The 21,959-nt window shown below is 41.6% G+C and overlaps 1 protein-coding gene across 1 annotated transcript in view; it reads right to left on the minus strand.

The window, feature by feature from the left end:
- Positions 1-21,420, minus strand: part of LOC130367288 (extracellular calcium-sensing receptor-like) — a 66,275-nt gene extending 44,855 nt beyond the window's left edge. Inside the window, exons 1-3 of the mRNA XM_056569694.1 lie at positions 21,302-21,420; positions 14,437-14,728; positions 4,089-4,916 (exon numbers count right to left, since the gene is read on the minus strand). Of these exons, the coding sequence (XP_056425669.1) occupies positions 4,089-4,916; positions 14,437-14,728; positions 21,302-21,420 (1,239 nt within the window). The remainder of the gene's footprint in view (positions 1-4,088; positions 4,917-14,436; positions 14,729-21,301) is intronic.
- Between the last annotated feature and the right edge of the window lie 539 nt (positions 21,421-21,959).

Here is a 21,959-nt window from a genome sequence, read left to right on the forward strand (position 1 = left end):
TCTCATTAACCAAGTCCTGAAAGACTGCAGGGGCGTTGCAGAGCCCAAAGGGCAGGACTAGATATTCAAAATGTCCATCTCTGCTATTGAAAGCGGTTTTCCACTCATCACCTTTACGGATGCGAATAAGATTATACGCGCTCCTTAGATCCAGTTTGGTGAAGATATTTGCTCCACGTTGACGGTCAAAGAGTTCGGAGATCAAAGGCAGGGGATAGCAGTTTTTGATGGTAATCTTGTTTAGACTGCGGTAGTCAATACATGAGTGTAAGGATCCATCCTTTTTAGAAACAAAGAAGAACCCCACTCCAGCAGGGGATGAGGATTTCCGAATAAAACCCCTCTTTAAGTTCTCCTGGATGTACTCCGTCATGGCTTGAGTCTCTGGGGCTGAAAGAGGGTAAATCCTGCCACGGGGCGGAGTGGTACCAGGAAGAAGGTCAATAGGGCAATCATAAGATCTATGTGGAGGTAAGACCTCTGCTTGCTTTTTGCAGAATACATCTGAATAGTCTTGGTAAGCCTTGGGAAGGCCCGGTAAAGAAGAAGCTGCGGGGGTTTGACTAGTGGAAGCAGACTTGAGACATCGCTTGTGACAAGAAGGACCCCAACTTTTGATCTCCCCGGTGGTCCAGTTGAGGGTAGGAGCTTGATGCTGGAGCCACGGCAAGCCGAGAAGAACTTCAGAGGTGCAGTTAGGCAGAAAAAAAATTTACATTTTTTCATGGTGAATTCCAATGCTCATGGGCAGGGGTTCAGTGCGGTAGCGCACAGTGCAGACCAATTTCTCTCCGTTTACTGAAGAGATGAAGAACGGCTTGACGGGTTACTGGAATACTAAACCTATGAACGAAAGAGGCCAAGATAAAGTTTCCTGCAGAATCAGAGTCCAAGAAGGCCACTGCTGAGAAGGAGGAGTTGGCGGAAGGAGAAATCCGCACAGGTACAGTCAGACGTGGAGAGGCAGAATTCACACCAAGTGTCGTTTCACCCACGTGAACTAGGTGTGTGCGTTTCTCCTGCCGCGGAGGGCGGATAGGACAGTCTTTTAGGAAATGTTCGGTACTAGCACAGTACAGGCCCAAATTCTCGTTTCTGTGGCGAGTCCTCTCTTGTTGGGTCAGACAAGACCGATCCACTTGCATAGCCTCCTCGGCGGAAGGCACAGGACATTGGAAGAGAGGAGCCTGGGAGGGAAACCGCCTGGTGCGAACAAGATCCTTTTCCTGACAAAGTTTTCCGAGAAACGCATGTCGATGCTGGTGGCCAAATGGATAAGTTCAAACAGAATAGCAGGAATTTCTCGTGCGGCCAGGACATCTTTGATGTTACTGGATAAGCCTTTCTTGAAGGTTGCACAGAGGGCCTCATTATTCCAAGATAGCTCAGAGGCGAGGGTGCGGAACTAGATGGCATATTCGCCCACAGAAGAACTCCCTTGGACAAGATTCAGCAAAGCAGTCTCGGCTGAGGAAGCCAGGGTTGGCTCCTCAAATACACTACGTACTTCAGAGAAGAAGGACTGGATTGTAGCAGTGGCAGGATCGTTGCGGTCCCAAAGCAGTGTGGCCCATGACAAGGCCTTTCCAGACAGGAGGCTGACCACGAACGCCACCTTAGACTGTTCTGTAGGGAATTGATCTGACATCATCTCCAGGTGCAGGGAACACTGGGACTGGAATCCACGGCACAATCTAGAGTCCCCATCAAACTTGTCTGGTAGAGACAGGGTGGAGCTGGGAGCCGCCACTCGCTGCAGAGGAGATGCAGGAGCTGTTGCAGCATAGCGGTCAACTGAGTCAACTGCTGTCCTTGTAGTGCGATCTGCTGTGATTGCTGGGTGACCCCGGAGGTTAGGTCAGCGACACTGGGCAGTGGGACCTCAGCGGGATCCATGGCCGGATCTACTGTCAGGATCCGGACTGGTATGTGGAGAGGACACTGGTGGTGGATCCTCTGTGTCAGTGAGGTGATGGCATGGGCCGTACCAGGGGAACGGAATCTAAGGGGTTACTAGTTTTCACCAGAGCCTGCCGCAAAGCGGGATGGACTTGCAGCGGCAGGTAATCCCCAGGTCGTTTCACCCGATAGCGACTCAACCTCACTGACAGCTGAGACAGGCGCGGTACACAAGGACTAGACAGAGGCGAGGTCAGACGTAGCAGAAGGTTAGGGCAGGCAGCGAGGTTTATAGTCAGGGGCAACAGCAGAAGGTCTGGGTACACAGGCTTAGGAACACACTATAACGCTTTCTCAGGACACAAGGCAACAAGATCCGGCAGGGAACGGAAGGGGAAGCAGACTTTAATGCACATGGAACAGATGGAAGCTAATTAGACTGATTGGGCCAGGCACCAATTAGCGGTGCGCTGGTCCTTTAAATCTGAGAGCCCCAGCGCGCGCATGCCCTAGAGAGCGGGGCCGCGCGCACCGGGACCCAGCAGGAGATCGGGACAGGTGAGTGGGACGGGATGCGATCCGCGGACGGGCACGTCCCGCTAAGCGAATCGCATCCCCGCCGGGCACAACAGAGCAGCGTCTCCGGTCAGCACTGCTGACCGGAGCGCTGCAGGGCAGAAGATGCCGCGAGCGCTCCGGAGGAGGAGGGGGACCCGGAGCGCTCGGCGTAACACACACATCCACATCGGTGTCTGTTCCCCTTACACCTTGGACATACTCCACGTAGCTTGCAGTCCCGAGACTGTTTCCTTCTATGTACACATATAGCAGAAATTGATGTCAGATAGATCTAAACCTCATTTCCATTATTAATCACAGCAGTGCCTCCCACCTTTGTAATCACAACAGTATATTAAACTGTGTATACAGTATATTATTCCATCAGATGCCACAACAGTGCTCCCTTTCCTTTAAAGGGGTACTCCCCTGGAATACATTTTTTTAAAATAAACTGGTGCCAGAAAACAGATTTGGAAATTACTTCTATTTTAAAATCTTAATCCTTCCAGTACTTATCAGCTGCTATATGCTCCACAGGAAGTTCTTTTCTGTTTGAATTTCCTTTCTGTCAGACCACAGTGCTCTCTGCTGACACCTCTGTCCATTTTATGAACTGTCCAGAGCAAGTGAGGTTTGCTATTGGGATTTGCTCCTACTCTGGACAGTTGCTAAAATGGACAGAGGTGTTAGCAGAGAGCACTGTGGTCAGACATAAAGGAAATAAGTACTGGAAGGATTAAGATTAAGTAATTTACAAATCTGTTTAACTTTCTGGCACCAGTTGATAAAAAAATATGTTTTCTAGGGGAGTACCCCTTTAAGTCTTGGCAGTGCTTCCCATTCCTATTGGAGAATTAGGACTTACTTACAATAATGCCAACAGAGCCCAGAAAATGTATTCAATGGGGGAGATTTTCCAGAGGAAAAGTTGCTGAGTTGCCCTTAGCAACCAACCAGATAGTTTCTTTCATTTTTAAAAAGGCCTCTGAAAAATTGAACAAGCTTTCGGATTGGTTGCTATGGGCAACTCAGCAACTTTTCCTCTGGACAGGTTTTGATGAATCTCCCCAATAATTCTACTGCTTCTAGTTTAACTAACCAAAACAGGGTGTTTTTGGTTTTTGAGTTTAATGTCTCCTGTCTAGATCCCAAGGTATAAAACTTTTTGACACGCCAAATATTAACATTAATATTTTTAAAAAATCCTCCTTAATAGCCTCCTTAATATCCTTTATCTATATATATATATATATATATATATATATATATATATATATATATATATATAGCTCAATGGGGTATTTGTTTCAAGCCCCATACAGGTATATGGGACTTCTGGTACCTTACGCCACAAGCTCTGCTCTGCATCTCCTGGTGAGTGCGTCAGTCTGTCTTGAGGACTTGATATGAGGTCAGGAAATGAGAACAAAAGATTCTTCTGCTGTTGTTTTTCCTCCCCCCCAAGGATTAGGTATAAAAAAAAGTGGGCAATTCCGGGTACTCAGCTAGTAAACTATAAAATATATAACAACTATATAATATATACAGTAAGTACATTTCACTAACAGGATATACTTCATATAATGAATGTTCTACCTAAACTGGACCCAACATATATGTGTTATTACCTGCCATGGTTTGAAGTTCCAAATGTTCGCACATGTCCCATAAAAAAATGGTCCTTCACCTATTTTGCAGCTTCTCAGATCTTCTAAAGCTTTGGTAATAACTTGGACAGCAGCAAACATAGCATAAGTCAATTGCAAGCCAGACATATACTTGGAATTGTTCATAATATCTCCTAGACGTTCTGATCCCGTACAAATCTTTACTGGGTTCTCTGAAGAAATAGTTTGATTCTCAGGAAGAAATTTGCAGTTGAACACTGTCTCCCAAAACATCTTGGTCCATTTTGATGCTTCAGATGTAGATGGGTCTATCTTGACCAGAAATTGACTTAATCCTGGGACAACATAATCATTGAAGGCTAAATTTAGACTACCAGATAAAATAGTAGAATAAGCACTTACAGACAATAACAAGGACCTGGCCCAATCCAAATTCCCAATGAAAGTCTTCCCTGTGACATTCTGCTTCACCATCTCATTCAAAATAGGAACCAAGTCAGCTCCAATAGCAAAAACAACTATAACCATAGCTGTGGATTCTTTTATAGTCTTTACTACATATGGGGCATTGTTATCTGTTTGGCCAAGGCGGATATATTCCATGAAGGCCACACATGCTCCAGCCTTGACTATTTCTTCCTTTATTGGCTGAATTCCCTGAAGGCCGTAATCATTGTCAACAGCCACAAGACCAATCCAGGTCCAGCCAAAGCTGAGAATAAGCTCAGCCATTCCATTAGACTGGAACTTGTCACTCGGGAAAGTCCTAAAGAAGGATGGAAACATTTTCCTGTTACTTAAAAGGGAAACACTGGAAAATGGGCTGACCTGAAAATGAAAGAAAAATGCATATGTATTATAATGAGATAGGAATGTGAACAATGTACAACTATTTTGCTAGAAGGATTTCCAGATGATAAGCTCATCTTAGGGTGTCCCACTATTGGGACCCCTAAGGATTGATCTTTGACAATGCTGATGGGTTTCTAGATTGCAGAGCTTGGCTTTACCTTTAGCAGTCACCTTTCCTGGGTCCTTACATGACTCCCAGTACCCAGATCCCCCAAGACTTATGGTAGGGCAAAAACAGGATACCAGTCAGCAATCACTCAATGTAGGGAACAAAAATAAAAGTTAAAGCCTAAGTTTAGTAATCTTGGAGGATGACTCAGATAATGTGCAAACAACAAACAAGAGCAGAGAACCACATATAACAAGACAACACAGCTCAACCAAAATAATCTGATAAGAGCCGGAACAGAAAGCACAATATACAAAAACTCAGAATTTAACCAGAGAAGGTTTACAATATCAGATGCTACAGGGGTTGGACAAAATATTTAGAACATCAACATGACTAAATCATGTTGAATTCTTCCTTACAGAGCTCCGTTTCCAGTAGAGCCACCTTTTTTTCTCAGTCAGATGGCTTATGTGGCTTTTGGGAAGCTTTATCACTTATGCTGTTCTATAAATGCATATATATATTTTTTAGGAGTGTGTTACTGTAAGTCAGGAAAAACAAATTTAGGGGAAACCTCCCAAATGGGTACCCTAAACTAGAAACCCCCCAAAACAATAATAAAAAATAACTTTTATTGAACTCTTAAAATGTAATGGTGAAATAATTTATAGTGATTCACATGGACACCACTAGGTGTCAGTATAACACAGAAAAAGTTAAAAAAAACACAGCTGTAGTCAAACACTTATTTTCAATTGATGCTCATAGTACTGCCAAAGTAACGGTGTGCCACCATATTTTTTGGGACACTCGAATGGCTAATACATAATAGAACTTAAGGCTGACTAAACACGCTGCTAGTTAAAATGTCACATAAGCCGAAGTCCTGACGTTTCGCTGGAGACCCAGCTTCATCAGAGAACTGGCAGCTAGTGAGCACCGGAAGTGAAATCACCCCTTATATAGACTACCTTGATGTAATCAATAAGTGCCCGTTTGATCCAGCCAATGAGTATGCAAAAAAAAGTGTCACATGTGTTTATCCATACATGAGGTCATCACCTGGCGCCGCTCAAGGCGATAATGCGCATGTTAGAATCCGTGCTCACTATGCGCTCGCGATATGTCTACTGCACATGTCAAAACTTATGCGCATGACATCAAACTTAGACGTGCGTGTCGGCGTGATGCTGATATTGCGGCTGCGCAGAAAAATAGCGCATGACAGCGGACTTAGAACTGATCGTGGGCACTGTGTTAATGGAATATGCGTGCGCATGGACTTATATGTCGATAGTATTGTATTCACCAAACGGTATGGATAAAGGCACCAAAGGGATAGTTCGGGACTTACAATAAGATCCTACAAACCCCTGCTGATGAATACGTACACTATTATGGTCATAATGCCACATGTTACTGGCAAAAATACTGTTGATTAATGTATACTCAGCACCAATAGTGATAGAACCACTCTCCACAATACATATTAATATAAATATAGTTCAAGCAAACCAGTGCATACTAAAGTGAGTGCAAGTGTGTAACCTATTGAGTGAGTGTAACATTGGACCTAGGTAAGTATATATATCATCCTAAGAAGGGAACTATACACTCCAAAATATATATCAAATGTGAACTAATGATATCAGTAGGACAGGGCATGGGAGAAAAATAAGGATCTGGACATGTGTGATTCTGAAAAATAGATACAAAAATATACAATCATTAAATTAATCCAAAAATGCGGAAAACAAAAAACCTTCATTGAGGCCAGCTGGACTTCATCTGGCGTTAGCCCCAAAAGAATAATGCATCAATTCTACAATCATGTTGTCATCTCATATGTCTAGCCAAAGGAGTATCATTATTGGTTCGAATGGTACTGAGATGTTTGCTAATTCTGCCACAAAGTTCTTATGTGGTCTTCCCAATATAAAATTTTGGACAAGGGCACTAAGCAACATAAATGACATTTTTACTACTGCAATTGATAAAATCAAAAATAGAATAACTACGTCCATCTGGGGGATTAACAAAGGTCTTTTTTTCAGGTGTTTACAGAAACTACAATGTCCACAGGGGAAAGACCCCTGTGGTCATTCAGGTAACTAAGTGGATGTTGGTTTATTCAGTTCGTGAAGATGACTGTGTACCAACAGTTCATGAAGATTGGAACCTCTATGGTAAGTAATGTTAGGTTTAGGACTTAGGTGAGTGGTTCTATCACTATTGGTGCTGAGTATACATTTATCAACAGCATTTTTGCTGGTAACATGTGGCATTATGACCATAATAGTGTATGTATTCCTCAGGAGGGGTTTGTAGGATCATATTGTAAGTTCCGAACAGGTATCCGTTTGGTGCCTTTATCCATAATGTTTGGTGAATACAAACCTATCTACATATAAGTCCATGCGCACGCGTATTCCATTAACACAGTACCTGTGATCAGTTCTAAGTGCACTGTCATGTGCAATTTTCTGCTGTCTAACTCTGAGTTTGATGTCATGCGCATACGTTTTGACATGCGCAATAGACATACCACGAGCGCATAGCGAGCGGCGCCAGGTGATGACTTCATGTATGGATAAACATATGTGACACGTTTTTTTGTATACTCATTGGCCGGATCAAATGGGCACTTATTGATTACATCAAGGGAGTCAATATAAGGGAAGATTTCACTTCCGGTACTCACTAGCCACCAGTCCTCTGATGAAGCTGGGTCTCCAGCGAAACGTCAGGACTTAGGCTTATGTGAAATTTTAACTAGCAGCGTTTTTAGTCAGACTTAAGTTCTATTATCTATTGGCCATTCGAGTGGCCCAAAAATATAGTGGCACTCCGTTACTTTGGCAGTACTATGAGCATCAATTGAAAATAAGTGCTTGCCTACAGCTGTGTTTTTAACTTTTTCTGTGTGATACTGACACCTAGTGATGTTCGGGTGAATCACTACAATTGTCTTTCCCCATTACATTTTAAGAGTTCCATAAAGGTTATTTTTTATTATTGTTTTGGGGGGTTTCTAGTTTAGATTACCCCTTTGAGGAGTGTCCCCTAAATTTGTTGTTCCTGTAATTACCCTGTTTCCCCTCCGTGGTTTGCTGTTTGATAGTGTATGTCAGACATGACATAATATCAAAGGAAAATGATTGTTATTTGGTGCCTGGCAGGAGCATCTGTGACCAGGGTTGTTTAATTTTTGTGAGTGCTGAGGTCAACTGATCCTTTGGTCAAACCTCAGTATGTAAAAACTGACAAAATATTTGCAATAGAAGTAGCTGTATTAAAAAGTAGAAGCTTGATGCAAAATATCAGCACGGATTGTTGGTCTCAATCAGTTAAGATATTTCATAAAATAAACAAATAAACATATTTCAGTATCATAAACATAATGTTTATGATCCCACACAATGAGCAGCACAAATGTAAAAAAAATACCCAACGTCTGTGCGGATGCCTATACTCAAGTACAATACACTTGTCACGATGCCGGCTGGCAGGTAGTGGATCCTCTGTGCCAGAGAGGGATAGCGAGGACCGCGCTAGTGGACCGGTTCTAAGCCACTACAGGTTTTCACCAGAGCCCGCCGCAAAGCGGGATGGTCTTGCTGCGGCGGTAGTGACCAGGTCGTATCCACTAGCAACGGCTCACCTCTCTGGCTGCTGAAGATGCTGAAGATAGGCGCGGTACAAGGGAGTAGGCAGAAGCAAGGTCGGACGTAGCAGAAGGTCGGGGGCAGGCGGCAAGGATCGTAGTCAGGGGCAACGGCAGGAGGTCAGGAACACGGACTAGGAACAGACAAGGGAACGCTTTCACAAGGCACAAGTGCAACAAGATCCGGCAAGGGAGTGCAAGGGAGGAGACTAGATATAGGGAAGTGCACAGGTGAACACACTAATTGGAACCACTGCGCCAATCAGCGGCGCAGTGGCCCTTTAAATCGCAGAGACCCGGCGCGCGCGCGCCCTAGAGAGCGGGGCCGCGCGCGCCGGGACAGAACAGACGGAGAGCGAGTCAGGTAGGGGAGCCGGGGTGCGCATCGCGAGCGGGCGCTACCCGCATCGCGAATCGCATCCCGGCTGGCAGCGGAATCGCAGCGCCCCGGGTCAGAGGACGTGACCGGAGCGCTGCAGCGGGGAGAGTGAAGCGAGCGCTCCGGGGAGGAGCGGGGACCCGGAGCGCTCGGCGTAACAGTACCCCCCCCCTTGGGTCTCCCCCTCTTCTTGGGGCCAAAGAACCTGAGGAAAAAAAAATCAATTTTTCCGTGATGAGGTCCGATGCACATTAGGAGGGGTTCTGTGCGGAAACGCATGAGACAGTCCAATCTTTCATTGTTAATACAATAGATGTAGAGGGGTCTGGCGAGACTGGTCACGGGGACGTAGAACCTGTTGATGAGAGAGGCCAAAAAATTTTTTCCTGCAGATCCGGAATCCAAGAAGACCATAGTAGAGAAGGAGAAGGTAGAGGCAGATATCCGCACAGGCACAGTAAGGCGTGGAGAAGCAGAGTAGACATCAAGAACTGTGTCACCTTTGTGCGGAGTCAGCGTACGTCTTTCCAGGCGGGGAGGACGGATAGGACAATCCTTCAGGAAGTGTTCGGTACCGGCATAGTACAGGCAAAGATTCTCCATGCGGCGTCGTGTCCTCTCTTGAGGTGTCAAGCGAGACCGGTCAACTTGCATAGCCTCCGCGGCGGGAAGCACAGGAACAGATTGCAGAGGACCAGAGGAGAGAGGAGCCGGGGAGAAAAAACGCTTCGTGCGAACAAAGTCCATATCCAGGCGGAGCTCCAGACGCCATCCGGAAGAACGCATGTCAATGCGAGTGGCTAGATGAATGAGTTCATGTAGGTCAGCAGGAGTCTCTCGTGCGGCCAGAACATCTTTAATGTTGCTGGATAGGCCTTTTTTAAAGGTCGCGCAGAGAACCTCACTATTCCAGGACAACTCGTAAGCAAGAGCACGGAACTGAATGGCGTACTCGCCAACGGAAGAAACACCCTGGGCCAGGTTCAGCAGGGCAATCTCGGCTGAAGAAGCTCGGGCAGGTTCCTCAAAGACACTTCGAATTTCCGAGAAGAAGGAGTGTACAGAGGCAGTGACGGGGTCATTGCGGTCCCAGAGCGGTGCGGCCCATGACAGGGCTTTTCCAGACAGAAGGCAGAACACGAAAGCCACCTTAGACCTTTCAGTAGGAAACTGGTCCGACATCATCTCCAAGTGCTGGGAACATTGCGAAAGAAAGCCACAGCAATACTTAGAGTCCCCATTAAATTTGTCCGGCAAGGACAGGCGGAGGCTAGGAGTGGCCACTCGCTGCGGAGGAGGTGCAGGAGCTGGCGGAGGAGAAGATTGCTGGAGAAGTTGCGACTGAAGTTGGTGCGAAATGGTGGACATTTCTGACAGCTGACGGGTTAGAAGGGCGATCTGTCGGGCTTGCTGGGCGGCCACCGTGGTGAGGTCAGCGACAACTGACAGAGGAACTTCAGCGGGATCCATGGCCGGATCTACTGTCACGATGCCGGCTGGCAGGTAGTGGATCCTCTGTGCCAGAGAGGGATAGCGAGGACCGCGCTAGTGGACCGGTTCTAAGCCACTACAGGTTTTCACCAGAGCCCGCCGCAAAGCGGGATGGTCTTGCTGCGGCGGTAGTGACCAGGTCGTATCCACTAGCAACGGCTCACCTCTCTGGCTGCTGAAGATGCTGAAGATAGGCGCGGTACAAGGGAGTAGGCAGAAGCAAGGTCGGACGTAGCAGAAGGTCGGGGGCAGGCGGCAAGGATCGTAGTCAGGGGCAACGGCAGGAGGTCAGGAACACGGACTAGGAACAGACAAGGGAACGCTTTCACAAGGCACAAGTGCAACAAGATCCGGCAAGGGAGTGCAAGGGAGGAGACTAGATATAGGGAAGTGCACAGGTGAACACACTAATTGGAACCACTGCGCCAATCAGCGGCGCAGTGGCCCTTTAAATCGCAGAGACCCGGCGCGCGCGCGCCCTAGAGAGCGGGGCCGCGCGCGCCGGGACAGAACAGACGGAGAGCGAGTCAGGTAGGGGAGCCGGGGTGCGCATCGCGAGCGGGCGCTACCCGCATCGCGAATCGCATCCCGGCTGGCAGCGGAATCGCAGCGCCCCGGGTCAGAGGACGTGACCGGAGCGCTGCAGCGGGGAGAGTGAAGCGAGCGCTCCGGGGAGGAGCGGGGACCCGGAGCGCTCGGCGTAACAACACTGGCGTCTGCACAGATGTTGTCAAGACACCCAAGATTTTATATTTTAAGATGTTGGAATAAAATTTGAAGATAAAGAGTACATTCGCCAAACTTTTCAGAAATCAAAAGTTCGACTCTGTTTGACTCAAATCGGCAATGAAATAAGCCACTAAGCACGTTTAACCCCTTAAGGACCGGGGTGTTTTCCATTTTTGCATTTTCGTTTTTTGCTCCTTGCCTTTAAAAAATCATAACTCTTTCAATTTTGCACCTAAAAATCCATATGATGGCTTTTTTTGCGCCACCAATTCTACTTTGTAATGACATCAGTCATTTTACCCAAAAATCTACGGTGAAATGGAAAAAATAATAATTGTGCGACAAAATTGAAAAAAAAAACGCTGTTTTGTAACTTTTGGGGGCTTCCGTTTCTACGTAGTACATTTTTCGGTAAAAATGACACCTTATCTTTATTCTGTAGGTTCATACGATTAAAATGATACCCTACTTATATAGGTTTAATTTTGTCGGACTTCTGGAAAAAATCATAACTACATGCAGGAAAATTAATATGTTTAAAATTGTCATCTTCTGACCCCTATAACTTTTTTATTTTTCCGTGTATGGGGCGGTATGAGGGCTCATTTTTTGCGCCGTGATCTGCGAACCATTTTTGCATTGATAGGACTTATTGATCGCTTTTTATTCATTTTTAAATGATATAAAAAGTGACCAAAAATGTACTATTTTGGACTTTGGAATTTTTTGCGCGCACGCCATTGACCGAGCGGTTTAATTAATGATATATTTTTGTAATTCGTAAATTTCCGCACGCGGTGATACCATATATGTTTATTTTTATTTTTATTTACACTGTGTTTTTTTTTTTATTGGAAAAGGGGGGTGATTCAAACTTTTAATAGGGGAGGAGTTAAATGATCTTTATTCACTTTTTTTTTGCAGTGTTATAGGTCCCATAGGGACCTATAACACTGCACACACTGATCTCCTATGCTGATCACTGGTTTCTCATAAGAAACCAGTGATCAACGATTCTGCCGCATGACTGCTCATGCCTGGATCTCAGGCACTGAGCAGTCATTCGGCGATCGGACAGCGAGGAGGCAGGTAGGGGCCCTCCCGCTGTCCTGTCAGCTGTTCGGGATGCCGCGATTAGCCGCGGCTATCCCCAACAGCCCGACTGAGCTAGCCGGGAACTTTCACTTTCACTTTTAGCCGTGCGGCTCAGCTCTGAGCGTGTGGCTAAAGGGTTAATAGCGCGCGGCGCCGCGATCGGCGCTGCACGCTATTAGAGGCGGGTCCCGGCTTCACTATGACGCCGGGCCCGCCGTGATATGACGCGGGGTTACTGTGTAACCCCGCGTTATATCGGGAGAGCAGGACCGAGGACGTACCGGTACGTCCTTGGTCCTTAAGGGGTTAAAACACTTCCTAATACCTCTAAACCCCTGTCTAACACTGGTAGTTTTAAAGTGCTTTAAGGCTCAGTTATGGCGACATGCAGTAACCTATGGTTACTATTTCAGCTAGCCCATTTTTTAGGCTTATTCACACGAAAATAAACTGGCATAAAGTATCCCTAGTTGTCGATAGATGCACAGAGAGGCATGGGAAGACGCATTGGCTTTTTCCAAGCATGCCAAAAATTATCCCTTTTTTTGTGAATGATGGGTTGTGTACATTTAGGCCTGGCTGGAGGTAGGGGGATAGTGGATTGGTGTTAATAATAGTGGCCAGCGCACAGCAGGTGGTGGCAAACAGATTTTACTAGCATACAGCATGAGATGGTGGAGTTATGTCAATAGTGTACACAGGAGATGGCTGACTGGTAGCAGCAGGAAGTTGGTGGTAGTTAAATTCATTTTAAAAATATTTCAATATTCAATATCCCAATGTGACGGGATCCGGGAGGAGGAGGGCATGACAAAGATGAGGCAAATCCTGAAAATTTGCTGCCTGTAGAAGAGGCCTGGCTGTTAGACAGTTGGGAGGGATTTGGCGGTTTATCAGTAGCAGCAGCAGAGTTTTCCTGTCTCACGTAGCCCTGTGGTGACGCTTCATATGCCTACATAGAGACATCATTCTTTCACTCAGACCCTGACCACGGCTTTATTTCTGTTTGCAGAGACAACATATTGCCACATTCTCTGAAGTTCCACACATGAGAATATTGGACAGACTGTGCCCTTCTTTTTTCTTTTTAACGGAACCTAAACAGGCAGCAGTGTCGCCATCACCTGAGCTCATCAGAACAGCAGCCCTACGCCTGTTACGCTCTGAACACGTCAACTCATGCCCAGGTGGTTCCCATGTCCTGTCAAACACCACCTCATCGTCAACATCAAGCCCCTCATCGTCCACGCCATTACTCTTTGCATGGACTTCTTGGACTCCTTGGTCCCCCTCCGCATAGCCACTTCAATGCCATACAGTATGCCCACCATGCTTACCACCACCAGTCCTGCTTGTGCTGTCCTGCTTGTTTCTCTCTTTCTAATCTTTTGCTATCTGTTTCTAATCACTAACTGTCCCTATTTCTCCTCTCTATGTAATCTGTATCTCTATCTTTCTAACCACTAACTGTCCCTATGTCTCACTTTCTCGTAATCTCTGTCTGCTCTATGCAAAAGTTCCAGAACTATGAACACTGTGGGTGATGGCAGTGCCCTTTTATCTGTGCCCCTGGCTGTCCTATTGGCCTTTGTGCTTGAGTGACACAGTAAGCAGCAAATCACATGATAGGCCAGAGTTATCATGTGATCTGCTGCTTTCCCTATGTCATCTCACCTCTCCCTTCCTGCCCTGCTTCTTCCGTCGACCAAAAACCATGCTTTCTGTTTTTTCGTGCTATGTACTGGCTTGCAAAACAAAACCGGCAAAACCTTGAGTATTCGCTGAGCGAAAAAAATTCTAAAGTTTGGTTTGAATCTGAGTTTGCCAGCTTTGGCTCATCTCTAAAGAGACTGGTGAGTGCCACTGCAATATTTTCTTTGTATTTGCTTCACAAAGTACAGAGCACTCCTATGGGTAATGTCTCTTAAAGGGCAAGAATTAAAAAACAAAAATGCAAAAGGAAAATAAAATTGTCTGTGTCTATAGGACAACATTTCCTGGGTCCTAAGGGGTTAAAGCTTCTTACCTGTGGGTATCTGAAGGCCCCCAAAACATGAGCCAAGATGATTGAATTGACTGAAGTTGTGGAACCAATAACGGCAGAGAACAGAGATCTCGAATTACATTGGTTGTCGGTAATGGTACTACTAGAGTCAGTCAGGAACTGTAAAGCTCCTTGTAATTCAAAGTGAGGCATATTGCACGTGTTATACATTTGGAATCCTAATGTCATGTTTGACAGAATATTGGGATCCTTTTTAATTTCCTCAATTGTAAACAGAAATGTCTGGAACCAGAAATAAAATTCCAGGCTGAATCTTCAAAAAACAAAAATATTTTTTTTAAAGATTTATCTTTAAATCTCAAACTAAAGTACTGATTTCACATTATGATAGCTAACTTTATAACATGTCATCATTATGTCTTGTTCTTCTGTGTCTTAAAGGGGTACTCCACTGGAAAACATTTTTTTTTTAATCAACTGGTGCCAGAAAGTTAAACAGATTTGTAAATTAATTCTATTCAAAATTATTAACCCTTCCTTATCAGCTGATCCACAGGAAGTTCTTTTCTTTTTGAATTACCTTTCTGTCTGACCACATTGCTCTCTGCTGACACATCTGTCCATGTCAGGAACTGTCCAGAGAAGGATAGGTTTGCTATGGGGATTTGCTCCTGCTCTGGACAGTTCCTAAAATGGACAGATGTGTCAGTAGAGAGCACTGTGGTTAGACAGAAAGGAAATTCAAAATAGAAAAGAACTTCCTGTCTATCATACAGCAGCTGATAAGTACTGGAAGGATTAAGATTTTTAAATAGAAGTAAATTACAAATCTGTTTAACTTTCTGGCACCAGTTGATTAAAAAAAAAGTTTTCCAGTGGAGTACCCCTTTAATAATTTCCATTTCTAGTCATTCCTCCTTCACCAGCCTTCTTTATTCTTGGATCCAGTGTAAAGGTCTTTATGTTGTTACCAGCATCATAAAGAATTTTGTCATAACAATGCCAGACATTAGCCAATCAGGTGATGGTGGGATTATATAGTCAAGGGGTGCTTACTGGGCAGACAGGCTACTCAATGTAAATAATTCTAGCCCCATGCCTCTATAACCCCGCCCATCAATTGATAGCCATGCCCTTCTGACTTATTCCATAATTTGTCATACTATAAACTCACAAATACCAAACAATAATGCTATATCTTGCCACCACTGTAATTAAAAATATCACACTAAAATATCTAAATAGCAGTGACACACAAAAAATTATACCACAATACAAGGAACACGAAAGGAAGGCTATTCATTATTAAATACTATTATTATTTATAGAACTATGTTACATAACAACTAACATATCATAGTGTAAGCCCTACTTACAATTTGCAGGTAGTCTTAAATGGCTGGACACTGAATGTATTTTTATGGGTAATCTTTTCAACGCTCATAGCATGTAATAATCCTATCATAATATCTCCGGGTTGTCTTATCCCTTCCAGATCTGACATAGCTGGCAATCTACACATTGGACTCATGGAGTAGATAAATGGCAAGATATGTAACAGAAGGATCTTTATTAATGCTTCATACATAGGAAACATATTATAGTATGTATCATTGGCTTAGCTGTAAATACATAAAATATGCATTATGACCTACTATACATTATACCTGCATAACGTTAAGTATCCTTTACATTTAACAAAGTTTTCAAACCTATTTTGACTTTTAGGCCAGAACAGAATTTAGTTAAAACAACAATTAGATTATTTTATTTTGTATTTATTTTATTTTGAACAATGTTATACTAGGTAAGAATTTCAAAGACAAATTATTGAAACACAATTTTCATTTAACGCATGCAAGAATGTATTTTTACATTTAAGGCACAATTATACTACTACTACTACTACTACTAATAATAATAATAATAATAATAATAATAATTATTATTATTATTATTTGCATTTATTTTTGGGAAATTATGTATTTCTTTACTTTTAATTTTTTTGTATACTTTTATGACATTTCAAAAAACAATTACTTAAAAATGAATATTGCATGTAGAATTTATATCACACTTTTCACTATGATAAATATTTTGGAATAGGTAATTTGTTGTTGTTTTTTTTTTTTTTATTGTATTATTATTGCAAAATTTTACAATATATCATCCAAGAAGAAAGAAAAAAAGCACAGCATTAACATCCTGTATGATACAAGTACATAAAGGGAGTTTATATCCAAGGCGAGTTTCCCCCCCAAAAAATAAAAAAATAAAAAAAGGGAAGGGAAAGAAAGGATAAATAAAAAAAAGATACCCACCCATCGCCCCATCTCTCCACACTCGGAGCCTCCTTAGCTTCTATTCAGCCATTTGCTCCATATTAAACTAAGCTTTTGTAGTAATCCCCTTTTAGTATATATTGCTTTCTCCCACGCCACTATCATGTCCATCTTCTTAATAAAATGTTTTATAGTCGGAGGGTTGGAATCCTTCCAGCCTTGAGCTATAAGCTTCCTAGCATTAAATAGCAATCTACTGACAGCAATTTTTTGATAAGTTGGTATAGTTATGTCCTGCATACCTCCCAGTATACAAGTTTTTAGATCCATGGGTCTAACAATATCCCAGACCTCCCGCACAATATCCACCATCGATTGACAGTATCTCTGAATGTGTATACATTCCCAAAACATATGCAAAATGTCTGCAGCATCAGATGAACACCGCGGGCAACCTGCATCTTTTCGATAACCAATCTTTTATAGAAGGGCCGGAGTTCTGTATGCTCTATACAAAATATATAGTTGGGTTAGCCTTGCCCCTTCACCGAGTGCTTGGTTTGGGATATTACAGAGGATCGACTTCCATTGCTCCCCACTGACCCCAGCCTCCACTTGCCATTTCAAAAAAGCCGGTGTCATATTTATGGTAAATTTTTAAGCTAACAGTTGGTATGTCCTCAAAATATGTCCCTTCTGTATCCTTGAGTTTATAATATGATTCAGTACTAAATCCCCCTCAACTAACAAGGGAAAGTGCTTTTGCTGGGCCAGAATAGCATGCCGTAGCTGAAAATATTGGAGGAAAGCTTCAGTAGGGGCATGGAAACCCTCCTGCAGCTCTTCAAAAGAGTGCAACCTATCCAATTTGAAAAGATCCCTTACCCATATCACCCCAAATCGGCCCACATAGCAGAACTTTCCAGTTTATATATTTCTAGGAGCATTGGATTATCCCATAGTGGGGTGTATTCATAAATTTTACCCACCCCCCTAATTTGTTTAATTTTAGTCCATGTTTTATGTATTAAATTAAAAGTTGGGAGGAGAGGATAGCTTCGTTTCCCAAATTGATCAATCTCTAGTGCCATGACTAAATTATCCCCTGGTAATGCACTTATTATTATGGCCATATTAGGATTAGAGAGATCAAGATTGTCCCATCCCCTTAGGTGCTGAGATTGTGCCGCCAAAAAATATACCCAAGGGTTGGAAAGAGCAACCCCCCCCCCCCCCCCCTCTTTCTTCTGGCGTTGTAAATATTCCAGTTTTAATTGGGGCTTCCACCCATTCCAGATCAAATCCCAAAACTGCATATTGATTCTCTGAAAAAGATGGTATGCAAGCCAGATGGGAGAATTATGTAGCAAGTATAGCAACTGCGGCATCACTATCATTTTATTGACATTAACTTTAATAATAGTTGCCATTTACTAAAAATATCATTTAAATATTACAAGATATATTTTTACATTTAGGACATGTAAAAATTACATTTAGGACACAATTTAGGACACATTTATTATTTCATTATTATTGTTAATATTGTTATCAACATTAACTATTAAAATAGCTAACATTTACTCTGATATTTATTGAATTGAAAAATGTAATTCTTGAATTTAGGAAAAATTATACAATACTTTTATATTTTAAGGTAATTTTTAAAAGGTTGAATCTATTGTAGGACTAAAGGATAAGATGGGTAAGTAGTTATAGCTGAATTAATACTGTATGTCTAAGTCAGGGAGTATGATAGACTCATCAATACAGCTTCTACTTATAGTTCCTAAGCCCCTTTATCTGTATTTTTATATCTCTTATAGACATAGGTTTCTTATACACTGTAGAGGGACAATTGTTAATTAGTCTCATAAGTCCCTTGATACTATACAGTATGTCTGCATTGGGTAAAGTATACATTAGATTAAGAAAACTTTTAAAACACTTGTAGGCTAGAACAAATTAAGTCAAAAGAACTATACATTAATATTTGGTAATTTATATTTTAAAATTAAAATTTTGTTTCAATTTATTTTATTTAATTAATGTTAACATTTGCATTTAATTTCAGTTAATTTTATTTTGTTTACTTTATTTTAACCAATGTTGTACAAGATAAAGGATTTGAAGATAAATTATATAAAATAATTCATTATATTAATACTATGAATTTCTATCAAATTAACGTTTTTGTTTGACTTTATTTAATTCAAATTATCCAATATTTATTTTTAAATTCCCCACAATTATGCTTATCATTAATAATAATAATGATAATAATAAAAATATTATTGTTATTATTCTTTTTTTGAAACTACTTATGTATTTATTTATTTACTAATTTTTTTGCATACTAACATGAAATTTTAAGAAAAAAATTGGGAATAAAAAATGAATAGTGTATGAAGAGTTCTTATCAAATTTTCAGTATGAAAAAGAAGTAGTTATATCAGGGACTGACAAGGGGACAGGGAGAGTGAGCCCTAAACTTACCCTAAAACATCTCTCCCTGCCTACTTGCCCATCCACCCTAAACGGTGGAGCAACAACTGGGCGCCGGTCCCACCCTGAACTAAAGTGCATGGGCCATAAAAACACATGCTAATAAATAGTCGGTCACAAACCAGAAAAATAACAGGAACATAGAACTATATAATAATTTTAAGTTCAGTGGACACAGATCAGTAAGCAGCACAGAGGACACTATAGACCTATGGTAAAGCACAAGGGAAAACACTAGCTAAGTGATCATTTACTCTAAGATCAGTGCATGTACAAAAACTCCAAAGATCTGAATAATGAATTAATAAACATATGGAGTTCAAATTTATATCTCATTTTCACTATGATAAAGAAGTAGAAACAGGTCATTTAATTGTTATATTTATTTATTAACTAACAAAACTATTGAATGTTGTACAAGATAAAGATTTCAAAGCAACAATAAAAAGATCAATTGAATTGAATAATTTGAGATAATGTGCAAAAGTGGTTATAGAAGAAATATATATATATATATATATATATATATATATATATATATATACATGATAACAGTCCCAAAGACAGTATGCATATGTCAGGGAGTTTGATGGACTCACTAAGAATATGCTTTATACTCACAGTTTCAATGGTCCTTCAGTCTGATCTTTTATCCGTGTTGATCCGTGTTGAAATCGGTGTTTTATATACTGTGGAAGAATAATTTTGGAGTAGTCCCAGTAGGACATTGTATGAGTGATTAATTATATTACAGTTCTGGGTTTCCCAACAGGTTACATGACCCTTGGGAAAATAATGATGTGATAAGTAAACAGATGTGACCTCTCTACTGTATACTTTTTTAACTCCTCAAACTCTTGAAGAGTAAAAAATAATGACAATACAATCACAGTATAGAACAGTATGAAGGTCCATACACACACAAAAAAAGAATGTACTTAGCCATAATTATTTTATACAAAGTCACACGAGGGCTTGTCTTTTGCAAGATGAGTCTAACTTTTTAAAGACACTATTCATTTTACCATAAAACGCACAGTAAAACAATAAAAAAAATATTTGTAAACTGAAATAAAAAGAGTGCCGTTTTCTTTGCAGTATAACGGACACCCTAATATATTTTTTTATTTTTTAAGTTAAAATATTTGAAAAGTACTAAAACATAACAAAATAATTTTATTTTGTTTTAGTATTTTAACAGATTTTTTTTACTTAACTTATGTTAAAATCATTCAATGTTTATAGTTTTTTTTTACTTTTTTATATACTTTTTTTGTGAGGATGTGATAAAATGTCAAAAATGAGCAATTCTTCCTTTGATATTTTTATTTTATTAAAATGCATTGTGTGTATTTTCATTCAACATTATTTTTATTAAAGTTAAATAGATATTGTTACTTTATGTATATGTAATAGGTTTTTAAATTTTACATAACAATAAAGACAAATCAAAAAGAAGAAAAACAAGGATAAAGAATGCAACAATACTAGAGATGAACGAGTTGAATCAAGCGAACCTGAATTCGACCCGAACTTTTGGATTTTTCTGGCTTGGCCAACACTCAAGCTTTTACCAGTTCAGCTCACACAAGCTGTTAAATAGCGCAAAAAAAACCCCAGAAAGCATGTTTTTTGGGTGGGCCAAACAAGTAGGACGGGCAGGGGGCGGTGAGATGACATAGGGAAAGCAGAGGATCACATGATAACCCAGGTCTGTTATGTGATTTGCTGCTTACTGTGTCAATCAAGCAAATAGGCCAATAGGACACAGATAAAAAGGCCATTGACATCATCCACGGCGTACGCAGTGCTCGGAACTTCTCCAGAGAGGAGACAGAGAGAAGGAGAGAGTCAGACATAGGGACATAAGTGGTTAGGAAGATAGAGATACAGATTAGAAAGAGAGAGAAAGATAGATAGATACAGATAAGAAAGAGAGATATTGTGTGTGTGTGTGTGTGTGTATGTGTGTGTGAACATGAAACCTAAAGGGGTTCCTATACAGCAGATAAGGGGACATCCTTCTCACAGCCTTTGAAGGACTCATCTTTTGCTACCACAAATCCAAAGCCTTTTTCAAGGTTCATACCTGCAAATACCTGAATTGAATAGTGTTCCTCAACCAGCTAAAGTAGCCAGTGCCGTGACCTACATCTAGCCTGTAATTCTGGCGCATTTCATAAAGTGCCGAAAGCACCATCAGTACATGTGCAGTCATCTCTGCCTGTCAAAAAGCGTATTGAAGTTCTACATATCTAGCCTGTAGTTTTAATACAGGTCTGTTGCATTTAATACATTTCCACAAACAATGACACTCGTACTGTCATCTCTGGCACGCAAAAGCGTGTTCCTCTGACACATATCTGGCCTTTTAACAAAGTTTTATTGAATTTCATATTTTTCTGCAAACACCCCTTAAATCTTTATAGTTGTGTACACACAAACACATATTATACTAAAAGCCTGTGCATTCCAAACACATTATGCTTCTAAAGTGACTGTGTTTTTAAAATTTTGGTTCTATTAAACTTGCCTTATACGTACCTTGTTGTAAGATAAACACAGTTCAAAGCATTGAAAGTTAAAGTTGACAAGTAGGTTGGTGAAAAATCACCTAAACAAAGATATATAAAAAAAATATGTCTGGTAAAGGAATTGTCTGTCCTAGAGGGTCTGTTTCCTCATCTCAGTCCTTGCTTTCCCCCTACTGCTATGCAGAAGGATAGCGCTAGCCACGATGAGGAGTTGGATCACAGT

Source organism: Hyla sarda, chromosome 4 (genome assembly GCF_029499605.1).
Source record: "Hyla sarda isolate aHylSar1 chromosome 4, aHylSar1.hap1, whole genome shotgun sequence".
Classification (NCBI taxonomy): Eukaryota; Metazoa; Chordata; class Amphibia; order Anura; family Hylidae; genus Hyla; species Hyla sarda.